This window comes from Mesoplodon bidens, assembly GCF_964165515.1.
Source record: "Mesoplodon bidens genome assembly, chromosome: 10".
Taxonomy (NCBI): Eukaryota; Metazoa; Chordata; class Mammalia; order Artiodactyla; family Ziphiidae; genus Mesoplodon; species Mesoplodon bidens.
Window position 1 is genome coordinate 7,327,659 of NC_138172.1, and position 24,194 is coordinate 7,351,852.

The 24,194-nt window shown below is 47.3% G+C and overlaps 1 protein-coding gene across 2 annotated transcripts; it reads right to left on the reverse strand.

Annotated features, from left to right (window-relative positions):
* Positions 1 to 381: 381 nt before the first annotated feature.
* TATDN2 (TatD DNase domain containing 2) lies at positions 382 to 22,298 on the reverse strand. Of its 2 annotated transcripts, none has more exons than XM_081245218.1 (8): positions 21,608 to 22,297; positions 21,081 to 21,473; positions 15,832 to 16,326; positions 9,388 to 10,257; positions 7,074 to 7,201; positions 5,671 to 5,854; positions 5,077 to 5,253; positions 382 to 4,913 (listed from the first exon to the last, which is right to left on the reverse strand). In XM_081245218.1, exons 2-7 carry the CDS (start codon positions 21,465 to 21,467, stop codon positions 5,113 to 5,115), a joined length of 2,205 nt encoding a protein of 734 aa, XP_081101344.1. In that variant the 5' UTR covers positions 21,468 to 21,473; positions 21,608 to 22,297; the 3' UTR covers positions 382 to 4,913; positions 5,077 to 5,112. The 2 variants fall into 2 exon arrangements, 1 of the variants encoding a protein (XP_081101344.1); XR_014016779.1 differs by lacking the exon at positions 382 to 4,913 and adding an exon at positions 5,374 to 5,470 and having other exon boundaries at positions 5,134 to 5,253; positions 21,608 to 22,298.
* Positions 22,299 to 24,194: the final 1,896 nt, after the last annotated feature.

A 24,194-nucleotide genomic window follows, 5' to 3' on the forward strand; every position in this document is an offset into this window, starting at 1 on the left:
AGGATGGGGGCCAGGCCCTGTGGGGAATGCTGGTCACCTGATGCTCACCCACAAAGACAAGGCCTTACTCCTTTCTTAAGGGACACACAAGCCTTCTCTCCCACTTGCCTAGGTCAGTCACTCCAGAAACAGACGTTAAGCACCCACTCTGGTCGGGCTCTCTTACCTGCCCCAGGCAGCATGGTGGGGTGGAAAGCTGGGGCCTTCACGCTCACACCTGAATCTGAACACCAGCTGTCTGGTCCAGCCCACAACACTGAACTCCTCAGGCTCCTCCCATGTAAAACACCTACCCCCCCAGTCACTGTCAAGATTGAACACAGTACCTCCCACGAGGACACCTGCACATAGTAGACATTCAATTAACCAAAGAGCCACCATTTACAGCATTCTTGCTGTGCACCAGCACTTTTCTAAATACTTCTTACATGAACTTAATGTAATTTCAGTGAATTTTCACAACAGACCCACTTCAGAGGGAAAACTAAAGTTCAGAGGAATTTAGTGACTTCCCAAGGTCACAGAGCAAACATGTTTCCGACTCACCCAGAGCTGTGGGCTCAGGCGCCCACTCCCCCACGTTCGGCTGCTTCTCTACCAATGTCACCCTCTTGCCCTGCTGCTTGGGGTTCTAGGGATTCCTTCTGTTTCTGTTTTTCATTTTCTTTCATAATACACGGGGTCAACTTGGGAGTGGGCTGAGGACAATTTCAAGTCAACAACCAGCAGAAATAAAACTGATCACAGGAAACAGGCAACACACTTGAGAAAACGTAGCATTTCAAACCTGGTCCCACGTCAGCCTTCTCGACCTGTTCCTGCATGTGTCACTTCCTGACACCACTAACTTCTGGTTCTCTAAAACAGCTGTATATACCCCTGGGCTGAGCAAGATATTTGCTGCAGAAAAAAAAACCCTCCTTATAAAAAAACTTTTTTATTTTATAATATACCCAGTATATTAGTGTAACAGCTCAAGTATTTAACTTTTTTTTAAATTAATTAATTTATTTGTTTTAATTTTTGGCTGTGTTGGGTCTTCGTTGCTGCGCGTGGGCTTTCTCTAGTTGCGGCGAGCGGGGGCTACTCTTCGTTGCGGTGCGAGGGCTTCTCATTGTCGTGGCTTCTCTTGTTGCAGAGCACGGGCTCTAGGCACACAGGCTTCAGTAGTTGTGGCACTCGGGCTCAGTAGTTGTGGCTTGCAGGCTCATTAGTTGTGGAGCACAGGCTTAGTTGCTCCGTGGCATGTGGGATCTTCCCAGGCCAGGGATCAAACCCGTGTCCCCTGCATTGGCAGGCGGATTCTTAACCACTGTGCCACCAAGGAAGCCCGTGTTTAACATCTTACACACTTACAGAGGGGTAAGAAATTCTCTTACAATGGTGTACAGACAGAAGAATAGAGATCCACGCTTGGCTACCTTCCTTTAGTCTGAATCCACTTCCAAACATTGTTGACATATGAGCATTTACAAGGAGCACAGGGCTGCCTGGCCACTGACAGTTCTGCTGCCATCCTGGACATCTTATTCAAGCACTGTACACTTCAGGGGCCCTTTGCCCTGATCTTACAGAAATGCCTGAGGCAAAAATGAAAGTGTTCGTGGTAAATGATTACTATTGGTCCCAAACTTAATACAGAAAGAGAGATGTAAAACACCAGAAAGGCCAAGAGCAGATTTCCAGCCACAAAGAGACTATCACTGTGTCCAGTGGACACAGCTGCCATATGTCCAGCTGGGACAGAGCTGAGACAGTGAGGAATGTGCTGGAAATACGCAAACCAATGACTGCGTCTGACATGAGGCATCAACAGATTCCAAATTTCTTTACCATTCTTGGAACAGAGCCTCCCTTTTGACGGGTTTACTTTGGGCTTGAGCACTTACTTGTGTTCAAGGATACCTGAGGACAAAACTGGAAGACTGACTGCAAGCAGTGAAACAGAATTTCCTCCAAAGTTTACCCAGCGGCATCAGAGTTCGCAGTCCAAAGCCCACAGTACAACTGAGTCATCAACAACACCCTCGTGTACTCAATTTTTCTTCCTCCTACTGCACTGCTCTGGAGCAAAGAAGGTGTCTATGTATTTTTCACTGCTAAGAAGCAGCAGCGTATCTGGGTGTTTCCAGGCGGTAAAATGAGAGTTAATGCTTAAAGGCAGCAGAACTTTTAAGAAGGTACCAGGGATTCTTCCTTTCAGTTGAATTTTTATTTTTTTTAGCAAATCTTTTTCTTTTTTGATTTATTTTTGGCCGCGTTGGGTCTTTGTTTTTGTGTGCAGGCTTTCTCTAGTTGCAGAGGGGCGGGGGCTACTCTTTGTTGCGGTGCGCAGGCTTCTCATTACGGTAGCTTCTCTTGTTGCAGAGCACGGGCTCTAGGCGCACGAGCTTCAGTAGTTGTGGCACACGGGCTCAGCAGTTGTGGCTTGCAGGCTCTAGAGCAAAGGCTTCAGTAGTTGTGGCGCACGGGCTTAGTTGCTCTGCGGCATGTGGGATCTTCCCAGACCAGGGTTTGAACCCGTGTCTCCTGCATTGGCAGGCGGATTCTTAACCACTGCGCCACCAGGGAAGCCCTTTCCAGTTGAATTCTGCTGAGGCACAGGTACATTTGTGAATGTCTCCAGACCTTTGGATTCTTAGGTTACAAAGCTAGTCAACAACTAAACCATCATTAACACTCTGAGAACTATAAACGAACATGGAGACCATGGGAGTTGGCTGAAGATCCATCACTTTATTTTCAGAAAGAGATGGTCAAAGGGAGCGAGGGGGCAGAGATACAGAGGCATTCCGGCAACACAGCAAAAACAATCAAGTCAGCCATCCAAAAACAATCAAAAACAATGCCAACCAGCTTTCACTCCCACACAGGTAATGTTTCACTGTGGAACAGAAATGATAATCCTAAATCCTGGAGATAAAAGTATATAGCACCTTGTGCTTTACTTTGGCAGGGAGACTGCAATGGCTCAGAGACATCCACTGAGTTATCACTCTTAGTCCTTGAACACAGGCCCGGTTGGTTTCCCTCGGAGGCAGTTGTGATGTACAGGCCTTGCTGTGAAGGAGATGGATAAGGGACAGTTCATTGGGTGACAACAAAGCACTGTGAAATACTTAGTCCTCCAAATCTTCCAAGCAGGAGAACAAGGCCCCGGATTTACCAAATCTGCGGCACAGATGACGCACAGCTGATCCATGGAAGGTCGACAGTGAATTAAGGCCTACTTCCCAGGCCAGCAACTTGGGTACCAGGGCAAGAGGGAAGTACTACATATGAAATGCAAAGTCCATTCCCTTGCAGGTTACGAGGTTCAAAAGCACCTTCCACAAATACCTAGAGGCATCCAACATAAGCAATGGATCTTACGATTTCAGCTATTGGCCTCCAAGAAGCAGACAAGGGACTCAGGGTGGCCTGTCGCACTGAGGAAGATTGGAATAAAGGATCCTTTTGTCCCAAATGCAGAGCATCCTCACTCTTTTTTTTTTTTTTTCCTTTTTTTTGTGGTACGCGGGCCTCTCACTGTTGTGGCCTCTCCTGTTGCGGAGCACAGGCTCCGGACGCGCAGGCTCAGCGGCCATGGCTCACGGGCCCAGCCGCTCCACGGCCTGTGGGATCCTCCCAGACCGGGGCATGAACCCGCGTCCCCTGCATCGGCAGGCGGACTCTCAACCACTGCGCCACCAGGCAAGCCCGAGCATCCTCAGTCTTAACCCTGGACCGTCCTAACCTCCCAGGGCCTGTAATGAACACACCTTTACAAGGCGCCAGCAGGGAGCAGAGTCCAGCTCAGAACCTGAGGTGACCTGGCTGTTCAAAGTCCACGGAGGGGCTCTCACTGTCACCACGGAGAAAGGACGCAGCAGAGGCCAAGGCAAGGGAGAGCCCTAGGACGGGGAACGGGAGATCCATGGACACCAGGCCTCTTGTTCTGCATAGGCAATAGAACAGGGCTGGGCAGCGCCAGCAGACCTTTGGAAAATTAAATTGGTTTACCTCTCGACCTGGATGGGGCACACAAGGGGCTGTTACATGAGATGAAACAGAAGGAGTATTTTTGGTCCAGTGCTCCAGGAGAAGGGGGCAAAGTGGAGCACAGAGCAGCTGGGAACCCCTGACATCAGACTAGCAGATAGCATCTGCTGCAGACTGGACCCTGTCAGCTTAACACAACTGAGCTGCAGCCCTGGGGACTTCGGTAAGTGGGATCACCTTCCTCGGGGTTGTCTTCGTCAAGCAGGCTTCCTCCTCCTCAAGTCCCCCAGTCTGTCCAGATGTTCCTCGGCCAGGACTTGCCCTGGACCATGAGCACTCCTTTGGCCCCTCCATATTGATGGCAGTGGAACCAGTGAGACCAGCAGCCAAGGTCCTTCCACCAGTGCCCACTTGGAGCTGACGCAGCAACAGTGAGAGCCAGACTGAAGAGTCACCCGGGGAAGGGAGGGGCTGCCTTCTCTGGCCGCAGGAGCATCAGCCTCTAACACAGGTCTCTGGCAAATGTCCCCCAGAGGAGATCTCCCACCGGGGGCTCGTGTTGACAGTGGAGAACCAGGAACCAAGCTACGCGCCTACATGCACTTAGCTGAGGGGCAGTGTGACTTTATTCACAGACTGCTCGCACCACAAGCTGTGGAGACAGGCACTGGGCGGGCAAGCTCGCTGTGGCCTCACATCAGCCTCCTCGTCTTCCTGGGCTGCCCTGGAGCACTGCAGCCGGGAGGCCAGCCCGAACCCCTCGCCAGCCCCCCACACGCCGGCCCCACCCACAACCAGCCTGAAGTGGACGCCTCCGACGAGGTCTCAGGAAACGTCCTGTCCGGGTTTCCTCCATCCCAGCGGGCTCTCACACATCCTCGAGCAGGGACACAGAGCTCACACGGCCTTTCTCCTGTCAGGCCGCTGGTCATCTTGGAGGGCGGGGAAGACAAAAGGATGAAGGTTAAGCCTGAGTTCACTCAACGCAGACCAGATTCGTTGCTCACCCTATGTCTACATGCTCTACATTTAAAAAATATAGCCGAAGTCATTTTTGTCCTGGTTTCTAAAAACTATGTAATGTGATTTTTATCACCTTTTCTGGGAGACTCCTGACGGCACCCTCTCTGCTTAAAGACTGTAGAGGCGGCAGGTGTTCTCACGCAGGGTGGCCAAGGTGCGGGCGAGCGGCAGGTCTTTGACCCTGGCAATCTCTCGAACCGTGTGCAAGGCCAGGCCTGGGTGGGCGTACTGGCAAAGGCTCTTGGGAACCTGGAAGACACCAAGCATTCAGGATATCATTGTGCCTTCTGTGAAGAGTTGTCACGTTCAAGTCCCTCCCCAGCCCTTCCCCAGCAGGGCCTCTTTGGAGCTGTGTAGAGACCCCTTTACCTGCAGGTGCAGGGAGAGTCCCAGTCAGGGGGGCTCTGGGTGAGCAGGGTCCCACGCTTCCTTGGACTACCCTCTACAGGGTAGGGCTTTGCACTGCCTGGAAGAGAGTGGTTACCCTTCAGCTTCTCAGCCCCCTAGACTTTGGTTCTGCAAAGCAACAGAGAGGAGACACCTACACAGCCAAGGGTGGGACCTGGAAAGGTACTGTGGCTCTGTTCCTGCCAGCCTTGTAAGGGGGACTGCACACCTCCCACCCTCTCTCCTCAGTGCCTCAACTCAGCTTGAAGACACCCTTACCTGTCGAGGCAGGAAATAGGGAGCATCAGTTTCCACGATGATCCTCTCCAGCGGGATCTGTTTCAGAGATTCCCGGGCCTCCCAGGCAGAGGAGTAGGTCAGGACCGCCGTGAAGCCCACGGACATGTTGGGAAAGTACTTCAACAGGGGCTCAATGACTGGGTAGCTGCCAGTGAAGCAATGCCTGCAAGGAGGAGAATTCCAGATCAGGGCTCTCTCATAATCCCCTCTGCAGAAGCCCCCAACTCCCTATGGACATTTCACCTCTTTTAAGTTATTTTCAGTGGGTAAATTCTCAGAAATGGAAAGACTGCATCCAAGGGAAGGACTCACAATCAACACAGTCAGAAGCAGAATTAAAAACTGCAGCCCAGCTGGATCACAACTACAGTAGGTAAAAACTAGGTCCGGGTAATCAAATCAACCAGAAGGAAACAAAAAATAAAAATACTGGGGAGTGGCCTACAGGTGAATTTTCTTCTCTTAACCTGGTATCTGTTCATGTTCTTAGGACAGTACATGTTAGTCCAGAAGGGCCGAGGGACTGTGCCTCATCTCATCTCTGGTGGTGGCTCCACTCAGAGGCATCACTCTCTCTGCCTGGGCACCCGGAAGGCAATGCTCTAGAGGCCTAACAACCTCACCCCTTCAGCCAGCTGGCATCACCTGGCTTGGGCTCTAGACTCCCTGTTTTTTCAGTTAACCCACCTTACCCGTCATGGAAGTGCCAATGGGCATCACCTCTTGACCTCTTTGTAGCCAGACGCAGCTAAGGGCCCCTCCTCTGGTTCCCAGGGCACCCTGTGCCCACCTCAGCCCCATGCCCTCTGCAGAGTCGCCAGCTGACTGTCTCCGACTGCTCCCCAGGGCCCCCCAAGCCAAGCCCAGGCCCAGGACAGACACACCAGGGCAGGTTGGTGAGTTTACCAAACTGGAGAACCCCTAGATACCATTTAAAGAAAATACATCCTGGACTTTAACTGTGGGTGGGGGAAGTGGGGAGGGATGAGCTTTCAAATTCAAAGTAGAAGAGAAAATTTCTTTTCAGGTGCCCTGGAATGTTCTCTGTGTGCTCCGTCACTGGACCCACAGCAGCCTCTCCCAAGATCGACAGCTCTCAGTTCTGGGAACCGAGCCTCCACTACAGCCTGCTTCATGCGATGGGGGTCACAGTGATTTCGGGTATTAGCTCAAACCATATGAAGTTGCCGTTTTTTAGGTTAAAAAATGGTCAAATAATTAGAAATTTCACATGGGTCAACCTGATAGTTAATCTTGAGAAAAGATTCTATGTAAAGACGTAACATCATCAATCCTCTCCTCACTGAATTTGTTTTCCCACGAACGTCCTAGACAGAGGGACATGTTCACTTCATTTGCCCGCTGAAGTCCTAGACTCTCACCTGTGAATCTTGTAGTCTGGAGGCACAAATTTTTTCATGATTTTCAGCAGATCATCATCAGCTTCTCGGCAGTGGATCACCAAGGGTTTCCTGAGAGACACGGCCAGCTGCAGCTGCCTCTCAAACACCTGGGAGGAGACAGAGTGGCAACACCTGTGGGTTAGGGCTACTCTGGATGTCTGTTACCCCAGAACAGCCGGTCCACTGCACAACCCCCACTGTCTTCTTCTTTACTTTTAAACTCTATAATGCATAATAATAGCTAACACTCACCGAGTGCTTACTAGGGAGTATTATTATTTAGGTGTATTATAACATGTAATCCTCACAAGCACCCTAAGATAGGTACTGCTGTTAGCCCATCATGCAGTCAAAGAAACTGAGGCTCTAAATGAGGTCAAGGAACTTGCAGCTGGTAAACTACAGCACCACAATGCAAATCTGAACCCAGGCTGTCCACACAGCCACCACTAGGCAATGCTCACGTGCGGCTGCAGGGCTGGGCTGGGCTCAGGAGCACCACTACAAGTTAAGTGTCCTCCCCTTCACTGCCCCCGCCTCCACTCCCACTCCCAAGAGGTAATCCATCACCTTGCACACCTTTTCCTATGCAAAAAGTTGCCATGTATACTATACGTCCGTGCAATGCCTGGCTCTCAGCAGGTGCTCAAGTATTTGCAGAAAGAATAAGTACTATACATATTTCCTGCAGCTTGCTTTCTTTACTTAACCAAAATCAGATCTCCTTCTAGGTGAATACCTACAGATATACTACTTTTTTTTTTTTTTAAACTCTAGCTACTTTAAAAGTCTTCAGTAGTAAAATATACGTGTTGCTAATAATTTTAAAGAAAAAAGTAGGGCTAGAACTTATTCTTTCCTCTTATTCTTTCCTTATTCTTATTCTTTCTAAGTTCAGGTTTAGAAAAAAAGACAAAAATACTAATTCATTATAAAGAAATTACCTCATCTTAAACTTTATGTTTTCACGAGTAGCTTTTTCAATTGTGCAATATCATTCGTGTTTGAATTTTTAACATCAAATAAGAAGACGCTTTTGGTAATTTGAGTCAGGTGGTGTTCACCTGAGAATGACATTTTCAAGTCCAACACTTATACTGCCTCTTCTCAAAACAGTGGCACTGCGCCAATACCAGTTCTGATATAACTCACTTTTAACCAGTGTTTTCAACTAAAGCAAAGTGACCCTGGGAACCAACAGCATAGAATACTTGCCAAGGACTTTAAAGATGAGCTAGTTCCACTACCTACAGCCGGCAGGATCCCTCCCCAACACATCAACCCTCCTTGAACTTCTCCAGAGGCAAGAGGTTGCAAGGGATTCTGATTCCAACATTTAATTTTTGCTTCTAAAAAATTCTTCCTTGAGTACTCAATACTATTATACTCAAACGGTTGAATACTCAAACTATTATAGCCTTGAGTACGCAAGTACTCAAACTATTATACTCAAACTATTGAGTACTCAAACTATTATAGCCTTGGGATGGAATATAACATAGCTGTTAAAAAGCGTATTTTTCAAAGCACGTTCAATGAAGCAGGAACATTCAAAATTGAAAAAACATTCAAATCTGTAACTTTCTCTTCTTAACTTTCCTAAATTCTTTTTTAAAAAGCACATGCATACAACACACATTTCCTTGATTCCATGACAGGTGCTTTTAAGACATACCACCAATTGTCCCTTGCAATTCTCCAAGGGACAGCAACATTAAAAATATGAATTTCAAAACACATCTGAAGTTCAAAAACGTTAAGAAGGAAGAACTGTTAGGGGACAGGAACTGTGCCTGGGTTGGAGCATCTGTCCTCCCTGGGAAGCCAGGTGAAGCACAAGAGTAAATGCAGCCCGCTGGGAGGGGAAAGTCTTATGATGGTAATGGTCACTATCTCTGATGGAATGGGAAATGATCTTCTTTACACATTTGTGTATTTTTCAAATATTCTGAAATGGGCACACTAACTTTAAAATCAGAATAAAAATATATTGTTTAATTAAACAAACACAACGTGTTGCTTCCCAAGAAGGAACGGAAGTTTTGACACCTGTATCATTAGCTGTAAAAGTCACTCAGCACCTAAGCCCCTCCTCTTGTATAATTAAGCTGAAAGGTAAGAAACAGTTTGTTAAGCATTTGACCAATGACATCTACAGGGTCTGGCTAAGAGCAATCATATTTTTAGAGACTCTAAACTCATTAGTTCCCAAAGTAGAGCAACCTTGTGTTTCAACAACTAAAAGAGGAACTAAATAAATAATAGTTTGTCAACAAACTAAGGACGACATTACCTTGTGCTGCTCTGGGACAGGTGTGGTGCACTTGTGAGAGTAATCCAAGCCCATCTCCCCGAATGCCACGGCCTTGGGGTGCCTTAAGGCCTGCAGAAGATTTCTTTCTTGACTCTCGTTGTAGTAACGTGCAAAATGGGGGTGACAGCCAAAGGCCCCCCACACCAGATCCTCTTTCAACAGGTCCTCCCAGAGGCCATCTGTCAGTGTGCGAGGATCGCAGAAGTCGGAGATGCAGCCCTGAAACTCCTTAGGGAAGGAGCTGCTGTAAATTTTCCTGAACTTTGTGAAGCTCCCTTTGAACGACAGCTTGGAATAGAGCATGTCCAAGTGACAATGGGTGTCGATGAAACCCTCCAACCTGGGCTCCCGACGGCTCCTGGGCAGGGAGCTAGATGCGGGTCCTCCACACGGACGTGGCGGCACATCCTCCCGGAAGGTTCTTTTCTCCTTCACCTCTTCTTCTTCTGAGCTTCTGGAGAGACGAGATGAACGCGACTTCCGGGATCTGCCTTCCTCAGCGGCCTGGGGCTCTCTGGAGTTGTGCGGGGGGCTCACCGTTGAACGGGGGGAAGAGCCCCGGCCGCTCCTCTCCACCTGCACCATGTCGCTGCCGCCACTGCCCGCGGAGTGGTAGCCGGGGGTCTTGGGACCGCTGGTCCAGTAGCTGGCGTAGTCACACCAGGGACTGCTGTACAAGTGAGCCGGGTACATGACGTAATCCGTGGGGAAGGGAGAAGGCTCTGGAACCGCTGAGGGTTTCAGGGATACAGGGTCCTCCTGAGAGAATCGGACTGTGGAAATCTCGTCCACGTCGGACCAGTCGCTTCCTGAAGAGGTGCGCTCCATCACCACCTCCCGGTCTTTAGGCTGCAGAAAAGAAAAGAAACACGTTAGCCTTCTTCCTGTGTGAAGACAGCCTCCCATGCTCAGTCACCTCCAGAACAGAAGCCCTGGCTGCTTTTCTGGCCGTGATGATGGCTTTGCATTGGCTCCTTTGCTCTCTCTGTCACCTGTGTTCCCCATTATTCCCAGAAAGCGAGCCAGCTTACAAATAGCAACAGTCCTATCAGCTTCAGGGAATAAACTAGTGCCCATGGTCTCATATGCCACCCCTGAAAGGGAAGCTGTGCCTACATTTCCTTTCTGAAGACCCCTCTTGGGAAAAACTGCTCTCTAGAACACACAGTGTATTGGGAGTTTTAAAGAAAAGAAGCACCCAGCATCTCATCCTTAACAACAGGTCTCTCACACATTCAAAATGCACAACCACACAGGTGTAGCAGTTTCAAGATGTTTGCAAATTCTTTGATATTACTCTCCACTGTAAGATGGGGTTTGTGACCCCTCTCCTTGAACCTGGGCTAACTTGTGTTGTAACTGATGGAACCAAAAGGGACACTGCAGCTTCCAGGGCTACGTCAGAGCAGCCTTGCTATTTCCCCTGGTTCTCTCTGGTTGCTCCTCTGGGAGAGGCCAACCACCACATGATATCTGAGTACCCATGACCACATGCTAGAGAAGTCACACACAGGTGCCAGCACCAAGTGCCTGACGTGTTCACATGTGAGCACATGTGAACAAATAAAATGTCTATCGCATATACTAACACATAATTAACATGTTTGCAATCTAGCTCTTCAAAATATAATTCACCATTTTTTTCAAAAACAAAAGTTAATCTGATTAAAATTACAAAAAATGCCCACATGGAAGGTAAGGGTTTCTCCCCAAAATGATGCTCCCTTTTCTGAGGGGTCTGTTTTATATTCAAGTCCCCACAAAGTCTCTTCTATTACAAGATGTACTCTTTTATTTGAAAAAGACAAATGACCCCAAACAAATCTCAATCAAGCTAATTTGAGACGTTTAAAGAGGTTCTCTAAGCTCATTCTTTTAAAAAGGAGGGGAGATGGGAAGCCAAAAAAGGTAACAGAGTTAATAATTATTCCTGCGGGTATGACCTCACAGTTCTGTGTTGGACATCATTTTTAACAAAGCTTTTCAAGATTGTTTTTACTTTTTTTAAAAGATAACTTTTTAAAAAGCAGTATGATAAGTGGTTATGCATAAAATTACACTGGAAAAACACTTAAGATAGGTGTAAAGTGGTATCCAGGTGAAGTAATAGGGCAACACGGGGCCAGCTGGAAAGCTATTTCTCACTAAAAACATTTTTATTTTTAAACAATGTAAATATATTTCTTTAAAAAGTAACCTAAAAAATAATTAGACATGGTTACACTGTTGGGCTGCCAAAAATATACCTCCAAAAACTGAACACAAACTGCATGCAATGGGAACAGCTATTTGCAAGGTGGGATAGAATTTCCACGGGCAGACCAATACAAATTCAAAAAGTGCTACATTGCATCAGTAAGATCTCATCTGCAGGAAATTCTGCAACTCAAATGAAACCTTTTATTTATTTTAACAACAAATAAATAACAACACAGGGTTGGGGAGGGGAGGAGGAATCTACACAGACTAAGAGACTTAACACATTTAGAAACTGACACACGTGACTTACATCCTGTTTCAAAAAAACTGAAACAATCATGAGACAGGGAAATTTAATCACTAACTGGATAGTTGATGTTATTAAGGACTGTGGGGAGGGACTTCCCTGGTGGTCCTGTGGTTAAGACTACACGCTTCCACTGCAGGGGGCATGGGTTAGATCCCTGGTCAGGGAACTGAGATCCCAAATCCCGCATGGTGCGGCCAAAAAAAAAAAGGACTGGAGGAGAGAGAGGGCAGAGGGAGAGATCAGAACTGTAGTTATGCTTGTTTTTTTCCCTAAAGATCCTGTATCTAATTTTAGAGATACACACTGAAATATTTATGGATGAAATGATACGGTAGGTGGGATTTGCTTCAAAATAATTTGTGGAGAGAAAAGGGATACAGAGATACAACAAGATTGGCAGTGAGTTAATACTTATTGAAGATGAGTGATTGGTATGTGGGTAATTTTCATAAATGTTTTAAATATCCCATAATAAGAAGTTTAAATAGAAATAATAACAGTTAAAATTCCAACTCAGATGTAAGGGTAGACATGTCCTCTGACTGCTTCACAAACTTCTCTATCATCCGAGAGTATCTGTTAAAAAATACCAATTCCCCAGTCCCATCTCAGACCTCTTGAGTCAGATTCTTTCATTCTTATCATCAGGGAAGTTCAGGAAATCACATTACATAACACAAAAAGTAACTCCAGTGACAACAAAGACCATGTCAGAAAAACATGTAAAGAGGTTTAACAAAATTATTTAATGAAATGTGAGGCTGGAGGAAAAATGGCAGAGTGGGGAAAAAAGTGACTTCAAAAATGCACATGCACCTAGAAATATATATGATAAACAGACTTATGATGACATCATCTAAGACCCTGAAAAGCTTTAGATAGTCAAGTTGGCCAGGAAAATGTTTTTGGATTTCCTTTTTGGGAAAACCGCAGATTACCTATACTCAAGACTGCCTAAGGTTCAAGCCCATATGGTAAAATTTAAAGCTACATTTATTGAGAGTCTACTATACTCGAGGCACGGAGCAAAGGATTTTCATGTATTAATTCAGGGTTCAGCAAACTGTGACCGACAAGCCAAATCCAATGCACTGCCTGTTGGTGTAAATAAAGTTTTACTGGAATATAGTCAGGCCCATTCACTTAAATATTATCTATGGCTGCTTTCATGCTACTCCAGCGCAGTTTAATAGTTGCAGCAGAGGCCTTAAAAGCTCAAAAAGCCTAAAATATTTACTATCTGGCCCCTTACAGACAGAGTTTGCTGATCCCTGTATGAGTCTGTGATAACATTTATAGAACCATGCCTTTTATACAGAGGAAGAAACTGGGGCTCCAAGAGGTTAAAAGTGACTTTCTCAAGACTGCAGTTTAGGGGGGCAGAGCCAGGATTTGAACCCAAATGTCTGACCCCAACACTCATCTGTTGACCTACCATTTCATGCTGCCCCAAATAGATACCCAACAGATAATCTAAATGTCCAGTTTGACAAATAGAAGTTTGGGTATATACGTTTGGGAAATTCATCCATACCATGGAATTCCAGGCAGCCAAACAATGATCTATGTTAGACAGGAAACACAGACATTGTATATTCGGTGGGAAAAGTAGTTTACAAAACCTACTGTTCTTGGGATTTCCAATTAAATACAGCACATGTGGGTTTTGTCCTCCCCACCCAAAAACTCTTAAAATTACAGGAAATGGACTTGAAAAAGCATAAACCTACAAAGAGAAAGCATATAGAATAAACAGCAAAGCAAATTAAATAAAAATTTGATGCTAGAAAGCAGATAGATGAACAGTTACTGGATAAGCAGATCGCAGATGGCCAAAACCTAGGCCCGCAATGAGAAAAACCCAAAAACATGCTGAATCACACTACAGGACCCCAGAAGATGAAGGAGTTGGAGGTACCAGACCTCTCAAAATGAAGGTGAAGCTGGAGATGAAAAGAAGAGAATTGGTGAAGTGAGATCCCCAGGTCCCTGCTCCCATCCTGTACAGAGGGGCCTGCCCCTTCCCTACCCAGCAAAAGATAAAGTTCACACTTGGAAAACTTAAACCACAGAGACTGTGGAGTAATCAGGAACAACAGACACATAGCTGAGGGTGAGAGACCATCACACGGTGGACAGTGAGAACCCAGGCACCTCCCTCAATCTGACCCCTAAAACACTAGCAGCCAGAGGTGTGCTCCTGGGCACAGCACTGGAAGATTTGTCCCAGGGACCCCTAGCAGCCTCTGAGGATAAAGCTACAGGTCCAACTGGGAGTCCACAGGTTATCACCTGTGTTCAAGGCAGCAGTTAATAAGCCCTTCCAGGCACTGAGAACTTCCAATCGGCTTTTTAATGCTTCATTTTAAAAATATGAACAGATACCCAAAACATCTGAGGAAAGCCCTATCACAAAAGACAGAAACCAAAATATTTAGGAAAAAAAAAATCAGAAGGAAACTCAGCAGTGCAGAAAGAAAACTTCAAAACAAACCTTTATTCCTATTCTCAGAGAAACAAGAGAAGGTGTTTAACCTCAAAACAAGAACAGGATGTTCTAAAAAAGGAATACTCAGAAGACTAAGCCAGTGTTCTTAGATATGAAGTATGTCAAAAATTTTAAGAGTATATATTATCATTATATAGGCTCTCCTTAATTATTCATAAAGAAAGCAGAGATGAAAAGAGACAGAGGAAAAAAGGAATCTTAAGGAAACAAAAGGGCTATACCTCGAAAAAAGGTGGGGAACAGATTACTTATTTTGACAACATTGAGAAGAATTTTACGGTACTAGCAATTTGGAGATGAAATAGTCATAGTCACAGGAACAGAGAAAACTAAAGGAAAAAACAAGGTAAGATGAACTCCAAGGAAAATCAACTTGTGTAAGAAAGGAAATGTAATCAGAGTATACTAAGTAACTCAGCTATGAATATGGTGATAATAAATCAAATAGATTTGGCTAAAAATGGTATTATGATACAGGGAGCTGCAGGAAGGGAGAGAGGATACATTTACGGGCGTGGGTGCTGTCAAAGTGTAGAGAACTAAATTCTCATCTCCTGAGTAGGAAGTGCACAGATGTCTACATTTTCAAAAAATAAACAATGAAAAATTACTTAGAAATATGGAGGTAAGTACTAGAAGCGAGAGTTAAAAGAGACGAAAGGGGCTACCTCCAAGCAGCGGTAGTGAAGGATGGGCGGAGTGCGTACAACAGAGGAGTGCTTTTCTCCTCGGAATTATAAGCAGTGTTAATAACCGTTAGTTTCCCTCCAATATCATTCAGTATCACTCTCTCCATCCTCTACAGCAATAAAAGTTTATCTGAATGTAAAGCTTCCCAGATGGAAATTAGTCTGGAATCTTCCAGACTCTCTTGCAAGTGTTGGCCAGGTTTCTAGATTCTTGTCAGCAGCTATGAGCAGATACAATGGGGACCACTTCTGAGCCCAACTCTTAAAAGGCAGGGAATGTACTATGCTCTCCTCCTGTTCCTCCCGGCTGGAATGTCAATGTAATGTGCTGAGCCCGGTCACAGGGGCTCAGACGGCAAGATGGAAACTGCTGAGGGGCAGCAGAGAATCGAGCAGAAGACACCCCAGGCCCCCACACTGTGGAGCCATCCTCCTTAAAGCAAACTTGTTTTCTTTAAGCCACTATTATTTTGGCCTTTGTTACACAGGCAAATCTATGTCTTAGCAAACATATAAATCCTAAAACAAAAACAGCACTGAATTGAGGTTTCTTAGTAACTCTGAAAGCTATATTAGAAGAGAACCAACAATTTGCTCCCTGGAGCCCTGGGTAAGTCAAGTACAGTGTTGAATGAGTGACACTCAGGATCAAACTAAAAAGACCAAATACATTTAACAGAATTCAAAACCCCATGCTTGGCATGAGCTTGACTCACTTTCTGGCCGTTTACATGCGAGTCAGAGTCATCCAAATACTCCAGGACTGGACAGCGCTTGTCAATGACCGTCCTTTGGCCACCCAGGGGCTCCTCGCTGGGTTTCTCCTGAGGGTCTATCACCACTCTCCTGTCCCAGAAGCTGCTCTTCTCCGGCACAGCCTTCTCCTCCTCTGCTCTGACCTCTGGGGCAGACTTTTTCTCTTTCTGAGGAGCACACGTGGTGACACTCCTGGCTGGCCCCTCTCCGCGGCTGGCGCGCTCTGCCGTGTTGGGTTTTGCCTTCATGGCAGCCTCTCCCTTCCTTTTTGGCATCGACTTTCCCAGGATGCCCTGGATGGCCTTTAGGTAGATCATGGTAGAGCCTTGGTCTCGAAGTCTATCCCTCTGCCTTTTCTGGACCTTGTTTGGTTCCTCAATTATGTCATTTTGAACCTCAGCTTCAGCTGCAAATTCAGAATCCATGGGGTTACGAGAACTATCTTTGGAATCAACCTGGAAGGAAAATGACACATCATGAAAGGTGATTTCCTATATGAAGCACTTGGCAAATGAGACATCAGTGGAGATGTCATGCCAGCCCTCAGCACTGTCAGCCACTATTAACAATTTCAGGGGCTCCCAGCCTGCTCCCTCCCCCCATCCTTTCTCTACAGGTGCCACAAGGAGTTCTACAATCTGGCAATGTCACACCTCTGCTTAAAACCCTTCATCGGCTCTGCATCTGCCTGCAGGATACATCCCAGACTCCCGAGTGTTACCCCGGAAGCCCTTCTCCCCAGGCTGGCCCCCAGCCTTCCTTCCAGCATCACCTCCCGCCTTTCTCCACACACCCAGGTGTTCTGGGAATGAGGAAAACGCTGGAGAAGGGGGAAAGGAGGGCCCCAGGAACAAGCAGTGCCCCGAGCGTCAGACCAGCATCTTCTGACACTTTTTGGACATACGTTGCTCCTGTTGCCTGAAATGTCCTTTCTTCTGCCTTGGCCATCAACAGAACTCAAATGACACCTCTCCTGTGAGGACTTTCCCGATGGTTACTCACTCAAGTCCTCTGACTCCTCGTACTTCAAATATCCCTGTTACAACACTCCACACACTGCACTGTGATGAACTGCCTTATTCTCTGCACCTCCAGCCCCAGCACAGCCTTGCACCCAAGCACTGGACATCCGCTGAGTGAAGATGCAGGAGACAGGACCACCCGTGAAAGCTGCATCCCTCAAGAGCCAAGACACACAATGCTCTCTCGTGTCTGGGCTGCGTGACCCTGCAGAGGGCTCCTCAAGGGAAGGATCCTGACCTCTCCATTTCCCACCCCTCACACCTAACACTGGGTCAGGAGGAGCACATGCTCACAGAGGGAAGCAGCAGAAAGAACAAGGGCTTTGAAGACAGACTCATCTGAGATTATACCACAGCTCTGCCCCGTACAAGCTGTGTGGCCTTGGTCAAGTCATTTAACCTTTCTGAGTCTCATCTTCCCAGGGCCTACACAGAGCAGGTGCTCAAATATGTGTTGACTGATATCTAAGTATTTGTTAACTAATACGTAAAGGTAACACTGCCATCAACTATACTTCTATAAAAAAACAAACAAAAAAAAGATTAAAATCTCAAGGGTTTAGCATAATCATGATTTTACTTCTCAAAAAAAAAAAAAAGAAAGATAACAAGGCCCACCTCACAAGACTGAGGATTATGTGAGCATCTAGAGGTCAAATATTGAGACTCATATTTGACAAGCTCTAGCACATAATAAAGCTTAAATTTTCCCTTCCACTCTTCCTTCCCTAAATTGAATTAGAAATTTGGGTATGTCATACTAAAAACTAAAATTAAGGTAGGTGAAGATGCTCATGACAGACACATTTAACCTTCTCTATAAAGTAAACAAAGATCATCAGCTACCATTAGAATCTGAGAAAAACCTCGCAATTATCCTGGAGGTAATAAGGCACAAACAAGAGAGGCTGGCCAGCAGGAATCTCTATTGATTCCAAAATGCCCAGTCTAGCTATGGTCTGAATGTGTTCCCCACAAAACTCTTATGTTGAAATCTGACCCCCAAGGTGATGGTATTAGGTGTGTCCTTTGGGGAGTGATTAGGTCATCAAAGTGGAGCCCTTACTGATGGGATTAGTGCCCTAGTCAAGGGGCCCCAAGACAGCTTCCTTGCCCCCTCCTGCCATGTAAGGACACAAAGAGAAGACTGTGACCCAGAAAAGAGTCCTCACCTGACCAAGCTGGCACCCTGATCTCAGACTTCCAGCCTTTAGAATTATAAGAAATAAATTTCTGTGGTTTATAAGCTACTCAGTCTGAGGCATTTTGTTACAGCAGCCAGAATGAACTAACACAAACATCTTCCCCTCAGAATATTCCATGACCTGGCACAGAGACTTCTGCGTTGAGGGGGACACATGAAGGTAAGTGTGTACCCCTCAATGTTTACAGAGCAAATGCAGAAGAGCAGGTGGATGGGTGGGTAGAAGGTAGGCGAGTGGTAAGGGGACCTTAGGAGGACCCAAGGGGAGAAGAGGCCGTTTCTGTGCATGCCCTTCAGCAGCGCTTGCTGACAGGACTTTGGACTTATTAGATAAACAAGCGTGCAAATGACTGCAGAAAAGGGGGGGAAGAGGTGCAGAGAGAGGGGAAGGTCAGAGAAGCATTTTCAAATTCATCAAGATGAGTATAGGGAGGGTGGGAGAGAGAAACAAGAGGGAGGGGACATGGGGATATTTGTATACGTATAGCTGATTCACTTTGTTATACAGCAGGAACTAACACAACATTGTAAAGCAATTATACTCCAATAAGGATGTTTAATTAATTAGTTATTTTTTTAAGATATGAGTAAAGTACTGTATCTTGTTTTCAAACTAACAAACACTCTCTAAGGAGAGCCCTTAGCAGTACTAGAGTAGCACAACTGGGATCGATCCCATCAACATCCTCGTATTCTATCCAACATGAATGATCTTCCAAAAGCGCAAATCTGCCTTCCCCCTGTATAGAGCTCCCTAACGGCTTAGAATAAAATCTAAATTCCCTTGGCTCATAACACCGTACAGCAAGCTGCCCCCAACCTAGCTCCCCAGCCTCCATTCCAGAATCTCTGTCGCACCAAACCACCTGGTGAGGCAGTCTTGTGACTTCCGCAGCCCTCCCTCCGGACTGGACGCTCCTTACAAGCCACCTCATGGCTCCACCATCCAACAGAATGCTCGGCACACAATCCTCACTCAAGCGCTTATGCCTGAGAGCAAGGCACCGGCAGAACCCGAGACTTCTGAGACAGGACCAGACTACTCATCGCTCCATGGTTAACCGTTAAATTGGGGCAAAACAAGACCCATTAGCCCTAAATTAGAGAAACGTGTGTCTGTGATTGTATTAGACCACCCGGGAAGAGAGGCCACACCCTCAACTCTCCAGTTCCAGCCCCACAGGACAGCCCGAGCGGAGAGGATGCAGCACACCTGAAACACTAAGCTAGATTCCCCCGTGCCTCCTCATCTTGTTATTGCCATTACCTTTAATCAACTGACAGTTTTACCCTGTACCCAGAACCACTGAAGCTGCAGCAAGAATTAATGACAAGATCAAATTAGCCTCATATTTACCTGATTTACATTTGAGTCATATTCAGCATTCTTACGTCAGACAAAGCTTTTCAGCTCACCATTAAATTTTTTTAAAAACTCAGTGTGCCCACAAGAGTTCTGACTGTGAGGGCCAAACTGAAAACACCTGGAGCACTTCGCCTAAAAACAACAGCCTGCCAACGAGGATACAGAGCTAAATACAGCCTCACTTCTCAATTCCAGGTAAGAAACCACTGAGCAAAGGCTTAAGGACAAACCACTTTCCTTCCGGCTGCGTTTGGGGTTTTTTTTTATGATAACTTTATCTAGGGGCAGCCCATCTCACCCAAGTAAGACTTCTCCTCGATTCCTTCACACACAGAACTCCTCCCCACCTCTGAAGGCCCAGACCTCCAAAACCTAGAAAGCAAATCCCAGGCAACTAGAAACACTGCCTGGCACAAACCAGGCCCTAGATAAATATTTGTTCAAGACCTGATTAAAGAGGTGGATGACGCTAACACAGTAGCCAGTAACATTAACTAGGGCGCCTCTCCTCCCTCTAACCTGGAAGCAGCAGACTGACTGCAAGAGACTGAACCTTTCCAAACTCACGATCAACCTTGTCACACATACACACACACACACATACTCGCACGCGCCAAGAAAACATAATCTTTTTTTTTTTTTTTTAAAGTTAACATAAAACTGGGCTTCCCTGGTGGCGCAGTGGTTAAGAATCCGCCTGCCAATGCAGGGGAGATGGGTTCAATCCCTGGTCCGGGAAGATCCCACATGCCGCGGAGCAACTAAGCCCATGTGCCACAACTACTGAGCCTGCGCACCTAGAGCCCCGAGCTCCACAAGAGAAGCCAGCACAATAAGAAACACGTGCAGCACAACCAAGAGTAGCCCCCACTCCCACAACTAGAGAAAGCCCGTGCGCAGCAAGGAAGACCCAACGCAGCCAAAAACAAACAAATAAATTTATTTTAAAAAGTTAAAAAGTAAGAGTTAACAAAAAACAAATGAGTGGATGAACTGCACCTCCTCCACGAAGCACTCCTCAGTCTGCCCCCCAGTATTATGAAATCCTCCTGTGTGTACCCACTGGGGAACTAAACCCTGAACCTCCAAACTAAACCCTGCCCCACCACGCAAAACCCCAACGTGCTGGAAACCGTAACCTTGGTGAAAAGCCACACCAAGAACCAACTTCTTTTTCTTGGTTCTGTGCTTCACAGGGCACAATTCCCTAAATTTACAACCGAAATAACATACATCTGTGTCTCCGGGGCACGCCATCTACCTCCCGGCGCAGCGAGCCTCCATCCTGACTGACTGTGGGTTACAAGCGCCTGAGAAATATTTATATATACCTGGCAGCTCCGCCCACACCCCAGCATAACCTCATCAGGGTGGCAGGAAGGCGCAAGGATTCTAAAGTAGTTCCAAAATGCTGCCAAGTTTGCAAACTACCTCTCCACCGACCTTCAGGCCATCCTCTGACGTCTTCCAGTTTGCTCTCCCCTGGGGAGGCCCCAGAGATCTTAAGAGACCTGGTCTTTTTTTTTTTTTAGTATCCTTTCACCAAAATTCCCATCTCCAACATCTCAAGCCAAGTGGAAAGGGCTTCACCGTTTGCAAGGCGTTGGGGCCACTTACCTTAAGGCTGCAGGCTTCCTCCTGGAGAGAAGCCATTTCTTCTAGAGAAGGTCTGGCAGGGCACAGAGGGGATCCCCCTGACGAAAGGAATTCTCCTGAGCTCTGAATCAGGCCTCCTTTGGAGGCGGCCCCACCCACACCTGGGCCAGAGGAATGGGAGGAGGAGGAGGAACTTCTGCGGCGGGATGAGCCCCAGGACACACCATGCTCCTTCTGGGTTTTCATGCGCTTGGGGCTGCTGGCCCCTCCTGAACGCGACACAGAGCTGTGAGCTGGCCGGCTGGAGGGGGCCACATCACTGGGCTCCCGGAGGCAGCTGCGCTTGCGGGAACTCCGCTCCGAAGGGCTGCTCCAGTGGTACTTGACCTTGCGCCTCTCCGACGCCATGGGCACCTGCAAGGTGAAGAGGGGGCCGGGAATCCACCACCACTCCTGCTACAGCTGCCCCTCCTCAGCCTCCCGCTATCCCGGGACTCCCCGAGGGAGGGCAGGCCAGTAGGTCAGAGCCAGGGGCTGGCTTCACTGACCTTTCCCCCTTCTTTCCACTGCCCATCACAGTGCACAAGGTTTCAGAGATGTCAAAGCGCTTCGAATGTCTGCGATTCCAAAGCGCTTCGGAGAAGTCCAGAAGGTCCCAGGATTTACCAAAGGCTTCGTTCGATTTGGTTTCCGAGCCCACAACGTGCTTCCGCGATTACCAAGCGCTTCAGTTTGCACAGCGCTACTTCGGGGATGTCAAAGCGCTTCCGGGACTACGACGCGCTCTGATTGAGTTTACAATACAAAGCCCTTCGCAGATGTCAGCGCTTCAGAAGGCTACAGGGCGCTGTTAGGTCCACACCTGGAGGCCAGACCCGCAGCCCCTGGGCGAGAGCGCGGCCCGGAGGCCCGGAACGCCGAGCGCGGGCCGCAGAGCAGGGCCAGACCCGGCACGCAGCCCGCCCTGCCCCCGCGGCCCCGCCGACCAGCCCCGGGCCGGAAGGGGGCGAGCCGCCCCTCAGAAGCCGGTGGCGCCCCAGTCCGCCTCCTCAGAACACCCCCGGGTCCGCCTCGCCCCGCCTCCCGTCCCTGCTCCCGCGGCCCGGACGTCGGCCCCGCAGCCTGCACCGGCCTGACGCCCTGCCCTGGCCGCCCGCTCGCCGCTCGGTCGCCGCCCGCCCCACTCCTGCGGCGCCGGCCCTGCCTCCGCCCGGGTTCTGACCACACTGGCCTCCGCTACGCCCGCCTACCGGAATGAGCGGTGAGGTCTGCAGCCGAGCGGGCGGCGGAGGCGGGTCCTGCGCTGAAGGGAGGGCGCCCATTGGTCAACTCGGCAAGGGGCGGGACTCCAAGCAAGACGGAGCTTTCCTTTTGGCCAGGATGTCTGGAGGCGGGACCCTACGCCTTAAGAAGCTCGTCCATTGGTCGGAAGCTAGACGGGGCGGAGCCACTCACGTTGGCTCGAAGAGCGCGAAGCTGAGGCCGGGCCGCAGTTCCTCAGGCCTGCCCTTGGTGTGGGTAGGGGACAACAAGGGGAGCCGGGTTCCCGAGGGCTGCTCCCTGCCACTCAGCGCTGTCCCCCTTAGCAGGACGCCTTCAGATTCAGATACGCTCATCGAACCCACACCAGCATCATCACTCCATTTACAGAGACCAAGTGACAAAACACAGAAAATGAGAGAATTGGAATTAGAAATTAGAAACTACGGGGGGGAAAAAATAAAAAAGACTACACAAAAATGTAAAATATCCTTCTGGCAAAAAATATAAAAGTTAAAAAACAAGGTACGAACTTGGAAAAATATTTGGAACACGTGGTAAAGGGCTGATGTCCCTACTATGTAAAAACTCTGGCAATAAGATATTTCAGCGGACAAAGGAAATGAACTGATGAACGAAACAAATCACGAAATTTGTTAGATTTCATTTTAACATATGAAAAATGGGTCCATTTCGGTCATTTAGAGTACAAACAAAATTATGTTTTCACCCATTAGGTTAGCAAAGATCAAATAGCATGATAACATGCTTCGCAGCTGAGGATGTGGGGAAACGCACTCCCATACATCACCGTATTGGTGAAACCTCCTTGGAAGGCAGCACCATTGGGAGCAAGAAGAATGGAAACAATCTCAGTACCCGCAAGTGAAACTAGTTATGTAAATTACAGAAGGACCATACAATGGAATCCAGGCAAAAAGAATGAAGTGCTCCAAAAGGACTGTTGAGGAAGAATGGCCAAGAAAGACATGAGAAAACACAGGTTCCTGGATGAATGAAAATACCCTGTGTACAGCAAAAAATAATAAATGAGAGAGGAGTGGAGCCTCGAGATAAAATGTTTTTAAATGCCTGAGAGTAACCACTCTGTATTTGTGTGTTTCTAACTACTTTATTGAGATAAAATTTACATACCATAAAGTTCACCGATATATAATTCTATGATTTTTTAGTACATTTAGAGTTGTGCAACCATCACCATAATCTAATTTTAGAACTTTTCATCACCCTAAAATCTTGTGATCTTTACCACTTCCCTCCCCAAACCACTCCCCCTCCACACACACACACACACACACACACACACACACATCTAATTTCTGTCTCTATGGATTTGTTCTGGACATTTCACAAAAATAGAATCATACAATATATGATTGGCTTCTTTTACTTAGCATTGTCTTTTCAAGTTTGCCCATGTTGTACCATGTATCAGTATTTCATTTTTTATGGCTGAATAATAGTCCATTGTATGGATATACGACATTCTGTTTAACTTTTCATCTTTTGATGGACATTTGGGTTGTTTCTACCTTTTGGCTATTATGAATATTGCTGCTATGAACACTGGTGTGTAAGTTTTTGTAGGAATATGTTTTCATTTCTCTTAGGTAGATACCTAGAGTGGAATTGCTGGGTCATATGGAAACTATGTTTAACTTTTCCAAAGTGGCTGGCCATTTTACAATCCCACCAGCAATGTATGAGGGTTCCAATTTCTCCACAGCCTTGCCAGCGCTTGTTTTTTTTTTTTTTTTTGCCGTACGCGGGCCTCTCACTGTTGGCCTCTCCCGTTGCGGAGCACAGCCTCCGGACGCGCAGGCTCAGCGGCCATGGCTCACAGGCCCAGCTGCT